At 66.1% G+C, this 18,930-nt stretch overlaps 1 protein-coding gene across 3 annotated transcripts in view; it reads left to right on the top strand.

Moving 5' to 3' along the window:
• RREB1 (ras responsive element binding protein 1) overlaps positions 1 to 14,522 on the top strand; it is a gene marked incomplete at its 3' end in the record, with an annotated part of 28,092 nt that extends 13,570 nt beyond the window's left edge. Inside the window, exons 6-10 of one of the 3 annotated variants that reach the window (XM_084228383.1) lie at positions 1,314 to 1,503; positions 3,172 to 6,010; positions 10,149 to 10,313; positions 12,738 to 13,529; positions 14,089 to 14,522. In XM_084228383.1, coding sequence (XP_084084509.1) covers positions 1,314 to 1,503; positions 3,172 to 6,010; positions 10,149 to 10,313; positions 12,738 to 13,529; positions 14,089 to 14,522 — 4,420 coding nt within the window. The remainder of the gene's footprint in view (positions 1 to 1,313; positions 1,504 to 3,171; positions 6,011 to 10,148; positions 10,314 to 12,737; positions 13,530 to 14,088) is intronic. The other 2 variants (XM_084228384.1, XM_084228385.1) reach the window with 2 other exon arrangements.
• Positions 14,523 to 18,930: the final 4,408 nt, after the last annotated feature.

The raw sequence follows: 18,930 nt of genomic DNA, 5'->3' as shown, positions 1-18,930 counted from the left end.
CTTCCGTCTAGTGGGGTCGAGGGTGTGGGGCCCCACCGGGGCTCGGGGAAGGTGGGACCTGGAGCTGCTCCCGACCCCTCGGGTGTTTCTCTGCACCCCCTTCCCCATCTCCTGCGGGATCGAGTCACCGGCCTGGGCCCCACCTGGGAGCCTGGGCCTTGGTGTCCCAACCAGGGCCGCTGTGAGGCTGAGCCGCGCGCGAGGAAGGACAGGCCCCGGGGGGCCCGACATGCCCACTGCCTGCGGGGTGTGGGCACTGGCGCTGTGGGGCGGGGGCTGGCCAGGCCCTGTTGCTGCCGGTCACCGTTGCTCCCGGCAACTGGGGAGATTAGTGCAGCTGTTGGCCGGCGGGGGAGGAGTGCGTGTGCGAGGGGCTCGGCAGGGCTGTCGCCCACCCCCCTGGCCCCTGGAGACTGAGCCAGGACAACGAAGCGTGAAATCCCTGTAAAAAGGAATGTCAGTCCCGGCTGAAACACCCTCGTGAGCCGGAGACCTGGTCTCCCCAGAGTGACCGGCGCACGGCCGCCTCTCCGGCCAGGGACCCGGCCCACTTGCCACTACCCGGCGCCGGGTCCAGCGTGGCCTAGCTGAGAGGGGGCCGAGCCCGCCCGCCAGCCTCGGGAGCATGTGCGGCCCCGTCCGTCTGCCTCCAGTGTTGCGGCTTCCCCGTCGGAAACGGTCCCGCTGCGTCGGGGGTGACTGGCGGGTGCTCCTCTGGCCCCTGCAGCCCCTCCTCCCTCCCACCCCGGCTGCTCCTCCCGTGAGGCTCTGGCTGGGTCGGAGCATCTCTGAGCTGGCGCTGGTGCCCACCTTGTCCCTGACTCCTCCGCTCAGTGCCCCGGCTAGACAGGCCTCCCTGGGCCCAGCCCTCTACCCACGGCCTTCGGTGCTCCCGTGGCTGGGTGGTGGCAGGCGTGGTGGCTGAGGTGTCATTGGCGGTGCCTATTCTGGTCGGTGAGGCCAGGACCCTGGGCTGGCCCATCTCGGTGACTTACGACGCTCTCCAGAGGGGCAGGCTCAGCCCGTGAGGGTGGGCCCAGCCTGGCTCACGTCGGGCCTTTGCTTCTCACCGGCCACCGCGGTGATGGCTTGGGGCCTCACTCCGGGTGATGCTTGGGGCCTCACTCCGGGTGGGGGCCCAGCTGCCCGCAGGGTGCTGGGCTCAGGGACTCCGGCCCCCAGCTGTGCCGGCTGCAGAGACGGGGCATCAGGGAGTTGGCGGGACGGGCATGGAGCGGGCAGCTCCCAGTGCCCGCCCCGAGTGGAGCCCCCATGAAGGCGGGGCTGAACCCGGGCTGTCTCCTCCGCACTAGGTGTGACATCTGCTGTGTCACCTTCCGTACCCACCGAGGACTGCTCCGCCACAACGCGCTGGTCCACAAGCAGCTCCCCAGGGACGCCATGGGCCGGCCTTTCATCCAGAACAACCCTTCGATCCCCGCCGGCTTCCACGACCTGGGCTTCACCGACTTCTCCTGCCGGAAGTTCCCCCGGATCTCCCAGGTAGCGGACCCCCGTGGCCGTGCCCCCACGTGCCTCCACGTGCCCACGCCTTCAGACGCTGTCAGTGTTGGCTGTTTCAGTGACACCTTGTCCCAACTGTCAGTGTGGCCTGCCCCGTCTTCCTGCCCCGTCTTGTGAGGCTTTTATCTGCTGTGGGCTTGTATTAACACACGGGAAGCCCCGCTCACCCGTGGCTGCTCCTGGGTCCTTGCTGAGCTGACCTGGGCTTCTTTGCTTACAAAACACCTGCTTTGAAATGGTTCTTCCCATTTTTTGGCCAGAAGTGTGCGGGGTTTGAGGGTGAGAAGATTCACCAGAGACAGAGAGGGGAACAAAACAGGCAGACTGACTGAAACCCACTGCTGAGGGGAGCCGCGGGGAGACAGGAGAGGTCTGCCGCGCCATGTGGGCAGCTCCCTGGCCGGGGATTGAACTCGTGCTGCGGACAGCTTTATAGGTTGCGTCTTAACCCCTTGCACCACCAGGGAGGCCCCCTCTTCCCAGTTTTTAAGAATTGAGGTAGAAGATCCCAAAACTGAGATCCTTTAGGTATACCAACTGCAAGGTCACAGGATTAGTGCACGTATGGACGCCTCTGGGGTGTCAGGTGTTGCCCGTACGCACCCGTCCGTCTGCCCCTTTTACCATAAATGCCATTCTGCCTTCCCTTGTGAACACACAGTGTCTGTGGCGGGGATGGACTGTGTCCTGGTCAGCCCTGTAGCCCAGGGCACGACCGTCCCAGTGCGTCCTGGGGCTGCTTTTCAGACAGATGCCCCAAAATAAGACTGCCACTTGTCACAGCTGTCCCGGCCACCTGCAGCCATCACCACGCAGCACCCCCTGACCACACACTCGCCTGGCTGCCCGGGCTGCCCACTCCTGCACTCCCAAGACGCTGCTTCTCTTGTGTCTTCTCTCTGTCTGTCATCTGTCTTACCTGTCCATCCATCACCTGTCTGTCTACATAACTGCATAGACATCTATCGCCTGTCCTGTCTTTTTCAGCCCCCAGCTTCCCTGACACCACCCCCAACCCCCTTAATCTCAGTCTGGTCATCAGCGTCCTCTGGTTTACAGTTAACTGGCCTTATCTGCTCCTTTGCTGTGTTTCCTCACGTCACTCCTGGATGTGGTGGTGTCCACTCTCTATCCAGGTTTTTCTGACTCGTCCTCTGCGTGACCCTCCTGGGCCGCCCCTTTTACCATAAATGCCATTCTGCCTTCCCTTGTGAACACACAGTGTCTGTGGCGGGGATGGACCGTGTCCTGGTCAGCCCTGTAGCCCAGGGCACGACCGTCCCAGTGCGTCCTGGGGCTGCTTTTCAGACAGATGCCCCAAACTAAGACTGCCACTTGTCACGGCTGTCCCGGCCACCTGCAGCCATCACCACGTCCCTGGCCTCCCTCCAGCGGTGGCTCGGTGCTCCCGTCTCGGGACGAGAAGCAGCTCTCCCTCCTGGGGTGTGCCGGCCACCCTTGGTGCTCTCTCCCGCAGCACTGGGACCCGTGCCTGGTCAGGCCGACCTCGGCACCAGGGGGCTTCAGAGCAGCAGCAGGAGTGGCAGCTGGCGGCTGCAGGGCGGGGAGCAAGGCGCTGGTGCTTGGGTCTGGGAGCGTCTCTCAATGCCCCTCTCGCTCTCCCCCTTCCCCCCACCCCACGCCCAGGCCTGGTGCGAGAACAACCTGCGCAGGAGCATCAGCGAGCACCACCGCTTCGTGTGTGACGCCTGCGACAAGGCCTTCCCCATGCCCGCCTCACTGGCCCTGCACCGGCAGACCCACGCCACCGAGCCGGGGCGGGAGGGGCCGCCCACCCAGGCCCCCGCCGGTGACGCCTGCGACCAGAAGGCCTTCCTGGCCGCCCTGGGCCTGCAGCCCACCAAGGACGCCAGGCCGGCCCTGGCCGAGGAGCCGCTGCCCGACGATAACCAGGCCATCCAGCTGCAGGCGCTCAGGTGCCCGCTACCTCAGGACCCCGGCTGCGCCGCCATGCTGGGGCTGTCCGCCCTGGAGGCCGCCTCCCTGGCCGTGCTCCCCGCCTCCAAGGAGGGCGTGAAGCGCCTGTCCCTGCAGCCCTTCCAGAAGGGCTTCATCATCCAGCCCGACAGCAGCATCGTGGTCAAGCCCATCTCTGGGGAGTCAGCCATGGAGCTGGCGGACATCCAGCAGATCCTGAAGATGGCGGCCTCGGCCCCCCCGCAGATCACGCTCCCGCCTCTGTCCAAGGCCCCTGCCGCCGCGCCCCTGCAGGCCATCTTCAAGCACATGCCCCCGCTGAAGCCAAAGCCCCTGGTGGCCCCACGCACGGTGGTGGCCACATCCACGCCCCCGCCGCTCGTCAACACCCAGCAGGCCTCCCCCGGCTGCACCAGCCCCAGCCTGCCGCCTCCGCCCCTGAGGCTGCTCAAGGGCTCCGTGGAGGCCGCCTCCCACGCGCACCTGCTGCAGTCCAAGTCGGGCGTCCAGGTCAGCGCGGCCGCCCCCCTCTTCCTGCAGCCCCCGCGGGTGGAGCTCCCCGGCCCCGCCGAGATGAAGGCACAGCTGGAGCAGGACAGCCTCCTGGAGGCCCTGCTGCCCCTGAGCATGGACGCCAAGATCAAGCAGGAGATCACCGAGGGAGACTTCAAGGCCATCATGGCTGGCCCCGGCGGCAGCAAGAAGACGCCGGCCATGCGCAAGGTGCTGTACCCCTGCCGCTTCTGCAACCAGGTGTTCGCGTTCTCGGGCGTGCTGCGCGCACACGTGCGCTCACACCTGGGCATCTCGCCCTACCAGTGCAACATCTGCGACTACATCGCGGCTGACAAGGCCGCGCTCATCCGCCACCTGCGCACGCACAGCGGCGAGCGGCCCTACATCTGCAAGATCTGCCACTACCCCTTCACCGTCAAGGCCAACTGCGAGCGCCACCTGCGCAAGAAGCACCTCAAGGCCACGCGCAAGGACATCGAGAGGAACATTGAGTACGTGGCCAGCAGCGCGGCCGAGCTGGTGGACGCCTTCTGCGCGCCCGACACCGTGTGCCGCCTGTGCGGCCGGGACCTGCAGCACCACCGCGCGCTGCGTGTGCATATGCGCACCCACTGCGCGCGCCCCGGGCCCCGCGCGCGCAAGCCCTTCGAGTGCCGGGAGTGCAGCGCCGCCTTCACCGCGCGCCGCAACTGCGTGCACCACGTGCTCAAGCAGCACCTGCACGTGCCCGAGCAGGACATCGACAGCTACGTGCTGGCGGCCGACGACCTGCCCGGCCCGGCCCCCGGCGCCGGCGAGTGCAAGCCCCTGGCCGCCTTCCTCGAGCCCCAGAACGGCTTCCTGCACGCCGGCCCTGCCCCGCCGCTGCCACACGTGGCCATCAAGCTGGAGCCAGCCAGCGGCTTCCCCGTGGACTTCGGCGAGCCCCTGGACTTCTCCCAGAAGGGCCTGGCCCTGGTGCCCGTGAAGCAGGAGGGGGCCACCTCCTTCCTGAGCGCCGCTGCCTCAGGGCCCTACGACTGTTCCATGGAACCCATCGACCTGTCCATCCCCAAGAACCCGCGCAGGGCCGACAAGGAGCCGGCGGCCCCCGGGGAGGCCAGGAGACCGGAGCAGGAAGCAGGCAGCGCGGAGCCCGGCCCCTGTCCACCCACCGGCCCTGCCTTGCCCCTGGCCCCGGGGCCCAACGGGGTCCTGGAGAAGCAGGCGGCCCCCGCTGCTGTGGCCTCCGCCTTGGAAGGGCAGGGGCAGCCCCTGCAGGGTGCCGTCCAGCTGGCCGTGCCCATCTACTCCTCCGCCTTGGTCAACAGCTCCCCGCTGCTGGGGGGCTCCACCCTCCTCAGCAGCCCGGCCCTGCTGCGGCCCTTGCGCCCCAAGCCCCCCTTGCTCTTGCCAAAGCCCCCCGCGTCGGAGGAGCTGCCCCCACTGGCCTCCATCGCTCAGATCATCTCGTCCGTGTCCTCAGCCCCCACCTTGCTGAAAGCCAAGCCCGGAGCCGACCCTGCGCCCCCCGCCACAGGCAGTAACGGCCCCTTCCCAGAGGGCTCGGGAGGCCCCACCCCCAGAAGCGCCCCCGCCGGCTCTGCCAGCCCCAAGGACTCTTGTGACCCGCCCCCCGCCGCCAGCAGCCCCGAGGCGGCCTCGCCCCCCGAGCCGGGGCCCGCTGGGCTGTCCAAAAAGAGGGGCCGGAAAAGGGGGGCCAGGAGCCGGCCCCGCGCAGGCAGTGGTGGGGTGGACCTGGACTCGAGCGGGGAGTTCGCCAGCATCGAGAAGATGCTGGCCACCACAGACACCAACAAGTTCAGCCCGTTCCTGCAGACGGCTGAGGATGACGCCCAGGACGGGGTGGCCGGGGCGCCCACCGAGCACGCCGGGGCCAGCGACGAGGAGCCGGGCGGGCCCCCCGAGGAGCCGGGGCTGCGGGCCAGGCGCAACTCCTACGCCGGCTGCCTGCAGAAGATCGCCTGCCCCCACTGCCCGCGCGTCTTCCCCTGGGCCAGCTCCCTGCAGCGCCACCTGCTCACCCACACTGGTAAGGGGCCGCGGGGCGCACTTGGGGGTCAGGGGGCTCGCATCTGGGACCCTTCCCACCACCCCCTTGCCGCAGAGCCTTGCCGGCGCAGAGATGGGGGGAGGGCAAGGTTCCCCTGTAGCCGCAGCTTTGAGGCTGACCTCGGGGTCCGAGCCCCCCAAGGGTGCAGGGAGGGCGAAGGTAGGTGTTTCTAGAGGACAGGGGTCGAGGCCCTCGGCTCCCCCGCCTCTCCTGGGGCTGGGGCGTGCCTGCCGCCTGCGGGGACACAGCCAGGAGGGCAGCTGGTGTGAAGGTTTGGGGTGGAGGTGAACCCAGGGCTTTGCTGAGCCCGGGACACCCTCCCTGCTACCCCCCATCACCCTCCCCACTGCCCCCACCACCCTCCTGCTGCCCACCCCTGTCTCCCTCCCCACCCTCCCTCTGCCCTGCACGTGACCCCTGGTTGCTGCCGCCTGTTCCCGCAGTGCCGTGGCTCCCTGGTTGGGGTGCTCAGGGTGGGTGCCATGATGCACGGATGCAGCCCCCTGGAGAGCTGGGCTCTCCCTTGCCGGCATTGATTTGATTTTTTTTTTTTTTCCGGCATTGATTTTTGATGGGGTACCACTGGTCCACCGCACTGCGTGGTCCCCGGGTCAGGCTCCCTTCCGTAGCAGTGTGTCAACGCCACGACCACAGTCCTCCATAGCCTGGGCCCTCCCGGTGCGTCCCTCCTCCCCGCGACTGCAGCCTTGAGTCCGGAGCGGGTCTTGGGGGCTGTTACTGGTTTGGTTTTGGCTATTCCTTTGTTTGGTTTCTCTGTTCTCCACGTATGAGCGACACCACCTGGTGCTTGTCTTGCTCCGTCTGACTCATGTCCCTCAGCACCCTCCCTCCAGGTCCGTCTCTGTCACAGAGGGCAGGCGCTCAGCTTTTATGGCCACATAGTACCCCGCTGTGTGTATCCACCGCATCTTGCTGATCTGCTGCTTTGTCCCTGGGCACTCAAGTTGTTTCCCTAACTTGACTTGTGGACAGCGCTGCAGTGAACACTGGGGTGCAGTCACCCCTTAGAATAAGTGACTTTGCTTCTTCACATACACCTCAAGGCGTGAGATCGCTGAGTCATATGGTAGATGTATTAAAAATTTATTTATTTAAGAATATAAGAACTGGGGTACAGGCCAGAGGTGCAGGGGGTGAGAGGACTCAGGAGAGACGGAGTGGGGAGCAGAACAGGCAGACTGACTGAAATCCACTGCGAGGGGAGCAGTGGGGAGACAGGAGAGGTCTGCTGCGCCCTGTGGGTCACTCCCTGGCTGGGGATAGACTCAGGCCGTGATGGCTGGCAATGCTTGATAGCGCTGAGACTTACCCCCTGCCTCCCCAGGGAGGCCTTTGGTTGATGTGTTTTTAAAACTTCGAGAAGCCCCGCCTCATCGTCCCCGGGGGCCGACCATCCACTCCCCACGGTGTAGGCGGCTGCATCCCCCTCCCCAGCACATGTTTCTGGGCTCCCTGGTACAGTGCACGAGGTGGTCCCGCTGGCTTGATTTCACTGCCCTGGGGCGGGCGACGCTGGGCCTTCTTCGGAGAGGATGTGTTGGGCTCTTCTGCCTGCTTCTCATCTGGCCTCCGTTTCCCTGGTCAGCGAGCTGCCGGTCATGTCTGCTGTTGTAGCCTGAACGCCCGCGTCTCAGCTGTGGGAAATCCAGCTGTACATCTAACAGGGTGGTGGTGGGGGGAATGCCGCTGCCCTCCCCTCCGCACCGACCTGGCCTTGTGGGTGCTACCCTGGAGGACGCGTCCCGCGTGGGAAGAGCCCTTCCAGGCAGCAATGGGCACATCCACGCTTGCTGGGAGGAAGCCAAGGCCGAAGCAGTCAGTGCTGGCCTGGGGCGCCAGCGTCCACAGCAGGGGTCAGCTTCCCACGCCACCTTGGCCGGGTGCCCGCTGTCTGGACACAGGCCTCGGCCTGCCTCCCTGAGCCCTGCTTCGGCATATTGGTAAACTGAGGCCAGCAGTCAGGGTGCAATGGCGGGTCAGGACTGGGTGTTGGAGCTGGGCAGCCACCCAAGTGCAGAGCCCCCACCAAGGGTCCACTCTGCCAGGGAAACAAGGACTTTGGCGGAGGAGGTCCCAGCAGGTGCCGGCTCGTGCGTCCGGCTGGCACTGCCTGTGTGTCGGAGAGAACGCGAGGTTGCAGGGCTCGCCCACCTGTTCCATCTTGTCTTCTGGGAGCTGGCAGTTTCGGCCACGCCATCGACCTTGACCGGAGATGTTCAGTGGCTGCTGTTGGGCAGTGTCCTTGCCAGGCCCATCCGGGGGTGCCCTGGCTCTCTGGCGTGCGCCCCTGAATTGAGACGGGGGGAGGGGTGCCTGTCCGTGCTGGCTTAGGTGAGCAGGTTCCAGCAACCACGTGCCCGCCCCCCCCACCCCCGGCTCGGGTGTTGGCGCATGCTCGGCCACGTCCAGCACTCCGTGGGGACATTTCATTCTCTGGGTTGGAGCCCAAGGCTCCCCAGGAGCTGCCCCCACCCCCAGACTTCAGAGCAGACAGGCGCCTGTGTGAGATGCAGGCAGTAAACAGACTCTGTGACGGCCCCAGGACGGTTCCTCCGTAATCCTTGTGTGAAAGCTCAGATCCCAGCTCGCTGGCCACAGCCAGCCCTGGACTGCATCTCTGGCCCCTGCACAGTTGGGGTGGGGGTGAGTTCTGAGCCCCTGCTGGGTGCTGAACAGCAGGCAGCCCCCAGGCCCGGATGGGGGGTGTGTTTTCCTCTCCATGGTGGTATCTGGCTGAAGACTGGGGCACAGGGAAAGGTGAGCAGAATGACTGACCGGCAGTGAGACCGTGCGTGGCCGCCACTGACCTCAGGTGACGGAACCTGGGATGGGTGCTGGTCACTGCTGCCTCCAACCCACGCGCCCCGGACAGGCAGCGTGAAGAAGGGGGACAGGGCCCCCAGGCTCCTGAGGCCTCGCCTGGCTTGGGACCCAGAAACCGAGTCCTGGAAGAAGCCGGCTTTGCCCCACCTGCCTGCGCCCTCTTCCTGCTGGGCCTCCCCGGCCTGCCCCGTCTCTGTGGGAGGGAGCTCTGGGGCTGCCCTTCCTGCCCTTCCTCCCTAGCCTCACGTGTTTCCAGGCACCCGGAGGAGCCGGAACACTCCGCAGGACAGGAAGGGGCCGCCCCAGTGGTGCCCGGAGCCCCGCGCTCGCTCACAGAGGTCCTCGCTGCGTTTCTCCTCCCCGCCAACCTCCCCTCCTCCCGCCAGCATCCCCTCCCACCGCCCCAACGCCGCAGGGCGCTGTGCTAAGCGCCCACGGCCCTGGCGGCAGTGCCTGCTGGCCAGCAGCCTTGGGGGCAGGGCAGCTCTTTCGGCAGCCTCGGTGCTCGTCTGCCAGAGGCAGAAGGAAAGAAAACTTGGGGAGAAGCCTTTGGACGCGTGGGGTGAGGGCAGGTCCCGCGGGGTGTTTCTGGGGCCTCTCGCTCTCTGGAGCCTCTGGAGAGTGGCCGCCAGTGCTGGGCTTGCCTGCACACTGGGAGGTGGGGGCGGTCAGGCCGAGGCCGCAGACTCCAGACACCCCACTTTGCCGGAGCTGCGACCATACTCCGCACGGTGTCCCCCCGTCCATGCCCACAGGATGCTCACTGCAGGGCCCGGGCCGTTGCTGTGGGGACACGGCCCTGGCCAGGCCAGGCCGCGGCCACGTTCTTTTCCAGACTCGGCACGGATCTGAGTGTCCAGGCAGGACGCGCCGGCCTGCGGCTGGGGGGACGCACTTGCTGCATGGGGAGGCGGCCTCGGCCGCCCTGTGGAGCCCGCTCCCAGGACCCACCTTCCACTGTCAGGGACCAGGCCCCTGGCAGGTGCCCCGGGCATCAGCACAGCCAGCGGGTCCCCCTGCCGGCCAGGGCACCCCTCCAGGCAGGGGGCGAGTCCTTCCACCCGGCACCTCTCCCCGCCCTGTCTGCCCGCTCCTTCGCAGCTCCCCAGTAGGGAGGGCCGCAGCCCAGCAGGGAGGGAGGACCCTCTGTCCAGGCTGTGCCGTGTTTGGGGCGCAGGGTGCACCATGTGCTTGGTGGATGGCGCCGCGGGGGGACGGGTCCCTCTGTCCCAGCCCTAAGCGCAGATAAATGTGTGTTTTTTTCCTGCTTCAGGTCAGAAACCCTTCCCTTGTCAGACTTGCGACGCCATCTTTTCCACCAAGTCTAACTGTGAACGCCACCAGTTGCGCAAGCACGGACTTACCGACCACTCCCCGAGAAGAAACGGGCTTATCCCCCAGGCCCACGAGAGTGATGCTGGACCCCACCAGAGCCCAGGTAGCGCCTCGGTGCCGAGCCGCCCGGGCCCCTGGGGGCGACTCCCAGCCCGAGGGCAGGCGGCAAGGGTCTCTGCCGAGTGGAAACCCGCGGCTCGAGGCGCCCGCGTGCCTCCCTCCCGCCTCCGCTTGGCCAAGCCGCCCTCGCCTCTCTGGCTGACGCGCCTCCCCCGGCCTGGAGTGTCCCCACCTGGCCCCCACAGCCCGCGTGTGGTCAGCATGTGTCCCTCCAGCTGCCTGGGCTCTGCCCCCTGTTACCGTGCACGCCTGCCGCTTGGCCGTCCTCCGCGGGTCCTGCATGTCCTGGGCGTGGGCCCTTCCTCACTGCCTGGTGCCCCTGGGAGCGGGGGTGGGAGCTGTGTTGTCCGGCGGACCCAGGCCCGACCCCACAGAAGTGGTGCGAGCAGACTATGTCTTCTCCCTGGCCGGCTGCCCCTGGGGCTCCAGCCGCACCAGCCGGGTGCACTGCCCGGGGGCTCAGCCCTGGGAGGGAGGGGCTGGCAGGCGGTGCAGGGAGCCACAGGCCTGTTCTGGATCCGGCGGAGGGTCCCCCGCTGGGGCCGTGCTGTCCCAGGCGGCCTGCAGGATGGTGCCACTCGAGGCGTCTCTGACCTCAGCGCGGCACAAGGCTCACACTCTCCTGGCAGCATTTGGCCAGAAATTTGCGCTCACGGGCTGTGCCTCCACGTCCCCACAGCCCCCGCCCGCAGTCGGTGGTTCTTGGCGACAGCTGAGCCCACTGAGCACAGGCGCGGCCTGTGGCTGAACGGGGCGTGGGCCCTCAGGCGGCGGTCAGGTCGGGGGTCAGGCTGGAGAGCCCTGGGAGCAGGGCGGGCAGGAAGCGGCGTGGGGTCCCTTAAACGAGTCCAGGGCCTGACTTCGTCTCTCGTCTGTGGTGAAAGCGCCCCGGGGATTTCCCCCATGGGACGCCGTGCCGCTGTGGCCGGGCCAGTCTTCAGAGGCCACCAGCCAGATTCCCCCTGGCATTCTGGGGGCAGAGGTGCCCGGGCCATCCCCCTCCACACTGGCCCCCCCAGCCAGAAGCCCCCAGGCCAAGTACATTGCCCATCTGGCGGCCGCTGCCCGGGGCAGTACCAGATTAAGGCGTGGCCCTGACAGGTGGGCGCTCCTGCCTGGAAAGGGCTCAGTCTGGGGTTCGCTTGGTGCCCCAGGGCCTGGGCCTCTGCTACCGACCCCCCCGGCCACCACCACCACCAAGTCCAGTGCAACCAGCACCGCGGGGGTGGGGCAGGGAGCCGGCCCCCACGCCCCCGAACAGGCCGCGTGGCAGGGCCCCCCTGGTCTTCACTGGCTCCTTGGGTTTGCCGTCAGAGTTCATTCTGGCCCTTGCTGGAGGTTTGTCGACTCCGTTGTATTCCCAGCAGTGAAAGCCTTTAAATAATCGGGTGGAGAAGAAGAAACAGCGTGCGGGCTCCGAGATGGGGCGCTGGTGTCTCTGGTGTGACTGCCCAGAGAGACTCGGCGTCTGGGTCGTCATCCTCGTAGACCGCAGAGCGTATGCCGAGCCCTTGTAGTGGGGACTCTTGGGAGGATTTGAGGGGACGAGCACTTAGTGGCCACTTGGAATCTGGCCTGGCCCTTGGCTTGTTATCCTCAGCGTCTTCCTCAGGGCTTGGAGTGATTTTCAGATAATCGTGTTGGAGACTTAGAGTCTCGCTGTGGTTATTTGCTTCCTTTGCAGTGCTCGGTGGCCGCCAAGGCTTGCACAGAACAGAACCGGTGAGGGGAGCGGGTGCAGGTGTGGCTGGGGGTGTCCTCCGGTGAGCTGGCCGAGGGTCCAGCGGGACTCTGCATGGTTCCACATCTGCTGTGGGGAGGGAGGCACAAGGAGGGGTGTCCCTAGGGGCCCCCGCAGCCATCCTGGGCCACTGGCCTCTGGTGGAATCGCGGGTCTCAGTGAGTTGGGCTCCGCGGTCAGGGCACGTAGGAAAGTAGCCAGCTTCACTCCGGGTCCAGCTCATCCCATGGACACGGGAGGCGGTCACATGTGGTTCTACAAGGGTCAGGGGTGAGCCAGATGGGGGCTCTCCTGGCTGACCCGTGGCTGCCGGCCGGGAGGTCTGCGTGTGGCCTGTTGGGATCATCTTGCTCTGGACAAGTAACCACAGCTCAGCTTCCTCGCCGCCATGGGCTGTGTCTCTGGACACACCCGCTCTCCTCTCCTCTGTCCTGTCTGTGCTGCCCAGACTCCTTGCAGCTCCCCATCCTGAGCCTCTCGTGTGGACGTGGTGGGAGGGTCTGTCCCTTGTAGGTTCAGCCCCGCTTGGCCTTGGCCCCAGGACTCCGTCGCCGAGCATTCGGATGGGTGCCGTCTTCACTGGGTGGGGATGTGGGCAGCCGGGGACCCTTGGAGGAGGCTTGTTGGCGTCCTTAGACTCACCCACCCCTGTGCATGTCCCCACAGACAGCCAGTCAGACGTGGAGACGCCGGCCGCCGGAGCCCACGCGCTGGACCTCACCTCCAGGGAGAAGGAGCAGCCAGCGGAGGGGGCCCCGGAAGCCAGCCTGGAGGCAGAGCAGCCCACAGAGGTGGGGGCCCAGGGCGCCGCCAGCACGGTCCTCGACGGGGAGGACGGGGCGGCCGCGGGGACCCCGGAGCCAGAGGACAGGCACAGCGCGGAGGAACGGGACGAGGAGGCGGACGGCCCCGAGGAGGACACCGTCAGCAACAAGAGCCTGGACCTGAACCTGGCCAGCAGGCTGATGGGCTTCAAGCTGGCCGCGGGCGGCGGGGGCCCCACCCAGCAGGACCAGAAGCACGCCTGCGACGCCTGCGGCAAGAGCTTCAAGTTCCTGGGGACCCTGAGCCGCCACCGGAAGGCCCACGGGCGCGAGGGGCCCCGGGACGAGGCCCAGGCTGCGGGCGGGGCGGACGAGGGGGCCCCCGATGGCCCCCCGGGTCCCGAGCCGGAGGAGAAGCCTGCCGGTCCCTCGGCCCCAGAGCCCCCGGCCAACGGGGAGTCCTCGCCGGAAGCCTCTGCCGAGAAGCCAGGCGAGGAGGCGGAGGGCGCCTCTGACGGGGAAGGCCCAGCCGAGAAGAAGCCCTCGGAGAAGAGCGACGAGGACAGGAAGCCAAAGACGGACTCGCCACGGGGCGCGGCCAGCAAGGCGGACAAGAGGAAGAAGGTCTGCAGCGTGTGCAACAAGCGCTTCTGGTCGCTGCAGGACCTGACCCGCCACATGCGCTCCCACACAGGTGAGCCAGCCCGGCCCTGCCGCCCTCCCGGCCTCCCCGCTCGCCCCCGGAGAAGGACCTCGGGGTGCACACAGCAGGGCCTGGCAAGCTCGGGGTCCCTGCCCCCTGACCACCTGCTCCCTGGGGCTCTGGGTCTGCTGGAAAGAGTTTCCAGACGTAAGCCTGAGCCCCCAAAAGGCAGGTTGCCTTCTCACCCACCCCGGTCTAAACCTACGCCAGCCTGTGTCCCAGCAGGCACCCTGTGCCGCCCAGCCAGGGCCTCTGCTGCCCACACACCTGCTCCCCTGCATTCGTACCTGCACCCCACCCCCACACCTGTCCCTGCACCACACACGCCAGCTCCCCACACCTATTCCCAGGGTCTCCTGCCTCCTGCAGGCAGCTCAGCCGCGGGGTGGGGGTTCCTGGGGTCTGTGTTGGGGGAGGGGGAGCTGCAGGACTTGGCTTCGCAGAGACTTCTGGGCTCCTGCAGCTGGGGCTGAGCTGGGTCTGGGGGCGCCACTGCTGTCCGGGCCCCCGTGCACAGCCGGGAGGGCCCTGACGGCTCCTCTTCCCCCAGGAGAGCGGCCATACAAGTGCCAGACCTGCGAGCGCACCTTCACCCTGAAGCACAGCCTGGTTCGCCACCAGCGGGTCCACCAGAAGGCCCGGCCCACCGAGCAGCACGGGAAGGACAGCGACAGGGACGAGCGGGCCGAGGACGACAGTGGCAGCGAGTCCACCCACAGCGGCACCAACGCCGTGTCAGAGAGCGAGGCCGAGGCCGCCCGCCTGGCCGCCCCCCACCCAGCCATCACCAGGAGCCGGAAGGAGGCCGGCCGGAGTGCCCCCAGGGCCGCGGCCAGCCCCCGGGAGCCGGCGTCTCGGGGGGACGCTGAGCGCGAGAGCCCGGTGGCCCCGGCCCAGGACCCGCAGGAGCCGCCGGGCAGGCGGCCCGCCCACCCCGTCCTGGCCACGGCCGACGGGGCCTCGCCGCTCCTGGGCATGGAGTGATGGCCGCCGCCCGGCGCGCACAGAGCCAGCAGAGCAAAGCGTCCCGAGTCTGGACTTCCCGAGGCATCCCGGTGCCCATCACCATCGGGAGGGACGGCCGGACCAGAGCGGCGTCCCCGTGCCGTGGCTTCCCGCCCGGAGCCCAGCTCCGCGGTCAGTGCCTTAACTACTTTCCAGCCCCCAGCCCTGCAGGGCGGCGTTCTCCCAGGACGACTTCGAGCCGAGCAGGTGTTCCATGAATTCTCCGGAGAGGACGTCGTCCGCCAAGCATTAACGTGCCCTCCTGTGCCGCGTGGCGCCCGCGCTGGCCGCTCTGTGCTGCCGTCCGTGCCCCGGAGCCGCCGCCTCGCCCGCCGCCCCGACAACTGGAAGCAGAGAGGTGACGCCCGCGCCGGCCGCCAGAGCGGAGGCTGCTCCCTGTGGCCGCTCTTCTCCGCGCGCCAGCGGCCGGCCGGGCCGGCCCCAGGGAGGCAGACAGGCGGGCCCAGCTCCCGAGGGGATGGGCCGGCCTCGCCTCCGGCCCGCCCGCTGGCCGCTGCCGCGACTATGGACGCTTGGAGACCTCCGCCGACGTTCGGAGAAGTTTGCCTGCGGAGAACGCGCTCAGGGGCTGCCTCTCTGCCCCCCCCCCTTTTTGGTATATGTATTATTAATATTATTATTATTATTTTTGGATCATCACTTTGCTGGTCTCTGCAGTCAGCAGAAACAAATGGGCAATATTTGTCCTGGAGGCCCGAACGCCCGGGTCCCTCGTAAGCTCTGTCCGTGACACCCTCGGGTGGCCGCCCTTCTACTGTACTTAGGACAAGCCTTTCTTCCGGGGCCGCCGGCCCTGCGCGCGGCAGGGAGGGGGCGCCGTCTTCCTGCGAGCCGCCGAGCCGCCTGCCCGCGCCCGTCTCTGCGAAGCGAGGAAATACTACTGGTGATAAGCTGCACATGCACGGTGGAGGAGGAGAATAGGTTTACCTTCCTGCGGGTGGGGGTCGTGCTCGCCGAACGTAGCCGCGACCCCTGGGTGCGAAAGGCAGGAACTTTTCTTTGTTTTCCACGAGCAAACTAGACCCCTCCCCGCGGCTGCCAGCAGCGAGAGGAGCAGACGCTACTGTAGCTGAGCGTGTCCAGCGTCCTGCCCTCCAGCCGCACCTCCAGGACACCTGGCCCTGCCCCGGAGCCCCCCGCGCCCCACCAGCGCCCTGCCCCTTTCCGGGTTCTCCCTTCCTTCCCACCGGTGCGCACAGAGACACACGGACCCTTTCTATCCACTTTTTCACCTGTTCTGGTGGCCAAACGCTGACCGCCCCCTGTGTGGAAGGAAGGTGGAGGTTCGGGCGGGGGGACGGCTGGTGCTCCCCTGCGTGGAAGGACGGGTGGGGGTGGCGGCACCGAGGCCCCGGGTCCCTCGGCCCCAGCAGGAGGGCCCGCTCGGGCGCCCCTGCCTTTTCATGATGGTGGTTGTTGATTTTCGTTGTTATTATTTGGGTTCCTCGTGCTTCGTCCCGCCCCGCTGCTCCCCAGCCTGAGCTCACGGCCGTGGGGGGGGCCCGGCGGCGGGGGCGCGGCGGACCGGTGTGCTTGCAATAATCACGATCGATTCAAAGCTTTACTTAGCCTGCGTCTGCCCCCGTAGTCATGAGGTCTTGCCACATCTTACTAGTGAGGCTGAGAAATGTTTCTGTTTGTTCTGCACCCTCCCCAATATTAAACTGTGAAATTTGTGATTGTCCCGACTCCGGGTGAAACCCTAGCTTAGTCTGCCTGTCCGGCTGCCTTGTTCCTACACATCGTGTTGATTCTCTTTCTCCTTCTCTCAGGGCTTTTACAAAAAATATATATATATGGATCTTCTGAAAAGTGTTTGGAGGTGCAAGTTTTTTTTCTCTTGTTTTTTTCTCATTGATTTATGGACAAGATGCTGAGATTCAATCACTACATGAACCCCTGGCTGTGGAGCAAAACCCGCCGTGGGGGCCGATCCCCCCGGGCGGCCCCAGGGAAGCTACGGAAGTCGGGTTCCAGAAAGATCCACGGTCCCTTCTCCTCTCTGTCTGTCTCTTTCCTCCCCATCCTCAAGAAGGAAGTTGATACTGGTGATTTCAGCCCATGCATTAAACAGGAAACAATAATAATTGTGTACAATTCATGTTTTTCTAAAGGGAACTTGAAAGCTGCTGCTACCTGTTCTGCACAAGACTGGTTTATGCCACATGAACAGAGAATCACATGTCGGGTCTGGTACTATGTCCCTCTCTGTGTTCAATTGTCGAGTACTTCCAGATTCAAATGAGAAGCAAGCTGTTCTGTATCAAACCAGCGAAGCAATAAACGTTCTACTTTAAAAGCAGCACGTGGCCGGCCGCACGGCCGTCCTGTGGTGTCCTGTCTCCCTGTCCGGCGGTCGTGGGGTCGGGCTGGGCCAGGGCGCGCCCCACTCACCTGGCACCGGTCCCACGGAGGAGCGGGGCGTGAGGCAGCAGCTCCGAGCTTGCCAGCGCCTAGGGGGTCAAGATCTATTTCCTGGGGGCAGCTCTGCCCCTCCCACCCAGTTAGAGGGGCCTGCCCGGCCCGCCCAACACCCCGCCAGTGGAGGGAGGCACCCTGTCACTTGGCGTCTGACCATGCAGGCAGTAGGGACCTAGGCAGGGCAGCACCCCACAGTGGGGTGGGGCAGGTCCAAACCTACATTTGGGGGTGACCTCAGCGGGGCTGGAGCAGAGAAGTGAACTGGGGTGGTTGGTGCTAAGACCCCCCCAGACGAGCAGTGCTGGGTCCTCGGGGCTCCCCTTGTGCCCAGACACACCCTCAGCCAGGTCCCCACGAGGCTCCTTGTGCAAGCGCAGCCTCCAGAGAATGGGGGTTGCTCCCCGAAGCCCCCTGCCTCTCCTTTAGAAGGTAGAGAGAAGAAGGTGGTGCCTGCCTGGGTGGGAGGGGCAGCAGGGGCTACCCAGCACCAGTGCAGAAGCCAGTGCTTTTGATATTTGGAATCAATTTTTTTTAAGATTGAGTGATTGATTGATTGATTGATTGATTGATGCATACAACAGCCAGGGTGCAGGCCAGAGGTGTGGGGGTGAGGATTCACCGGAAACAGCGTGGAGAGGGCCTCCCGGTGGCACAGCAGGTTGAGCGCTGCCCTGTGAAGCTGTCCGCAGCCTCTGCAGCCCAGGTTCAATTCCTGGCCGGCCAGGGAAATACCCACATGGCGCGGCAGACCTCTCCCGTCTCCCCGCTGCTCCCCTCAGCACTGTATTTCAGTCAGTCTGCCTGTTCTGCTCCCCGCTCTGTCTCTGGTGAATCCTCTCACCCTCTTGCGCCTCTGACTGTACCCCAGCTCTTGTATAAAAATAAATCTTTTTTAAAAAAGAAACAGAGTGGGGAGCAGAACAGGCAGATTGACTGAAATCCACTGCAGAGGGGAGCAGCCCTGGCCGGGGATCAAACTCATGCTGCAGTGGCTCGGCCTTGGCGCCCATCAGCGTCATCCATCCTCACAGGGGTGCTGGGAGACTGGGGCTCTCCCCTCCTCACCCCAAGGCCAGGCAGCCTTGTCCATTGGGGCCAGGCAGGGTGGCCCACCGGAGCCCAGCTGGGGTGCAAGTGTGGGTCCTCAGCCACCCTTCTGGCCACCCCCGCACAGCGCTGGCCTAGACACAAGGCGCCCCAGCTGCCCCGCCTGTCACGCAGGCCATGGGGCCAAGAGCTGAGGCACACGGCCAGTGCTGCCCACAGCAGGCCTACTCCCAGGGCCAGCCAGGCCCCTCCTCCACATACCCCAGGCTCCATGGGCAGGGCAGGGAGGCATTGGGCTATTTTAAACTCAATTGTAGGTTGCTCTCACAGCCTCACAGCTGCCCTCCACTCTGGGCTGCCCAGGCACAGGTGGCTGGGCCTCTGCTGCCAGGAGGTGGTGGTTCGGGGGAAGCAGGACTCACACAACTGCCATTGTCGTGGACACGATGTGTGTCTGCAGACCCAGTGTGCGCTGCTTAGACATGGCCGCCCAGCCAGGCCCCCTCCCCCTGCCCCCGGGACTTAGCACCCCACGGGGGTCTCCTGCCGCGTTTCTCTCCTGTCCCCCTGATCAGTGCAAAGAAGTCACGTGGCCTCTGCACAGGGGTGTGGGTGGAAGGGCTTTCTGGGGCAGTCCGCCCATCAGCCAGGACAGCCCTAGGCCAGGACTGACCTCCCAGAAGCCCTGCACAGGAGGGGCCCGGGAAACACGCGTGGGGCAGGGTTAGTGACGGCCGGGGCTCCACCCCTGAAGTCCCACTGTCCCCACTCACGTCCAAATGTGGGGCAAGGATGGGGGTGGGGCGGGGGGGCTAATGGGCAGAACCCCTTCTCCCCCGTCCAGAAATTCTACTTAAGACCCACAGATTCGAGAACCTTGGAAGGCGGGGCCCATCTC

This window comes from Talpa europaea, assembly GCF_964194135.1.
Source record: "Talpa europaea genome assembly, chromosome: 2".
Classification (NCBI taxonomy): domain Eukaryota; kingdom Metazoa; phylum Chordata; class Mammalia; order Eulipotyphla; family Talpidae; genus Talpa; species Talpa europaea.
The sequence above is the reverse complement of the archived record's forward strand: the minus strand, read 5'-3'. Positions and strand labels throughout refer to the sequence as shown.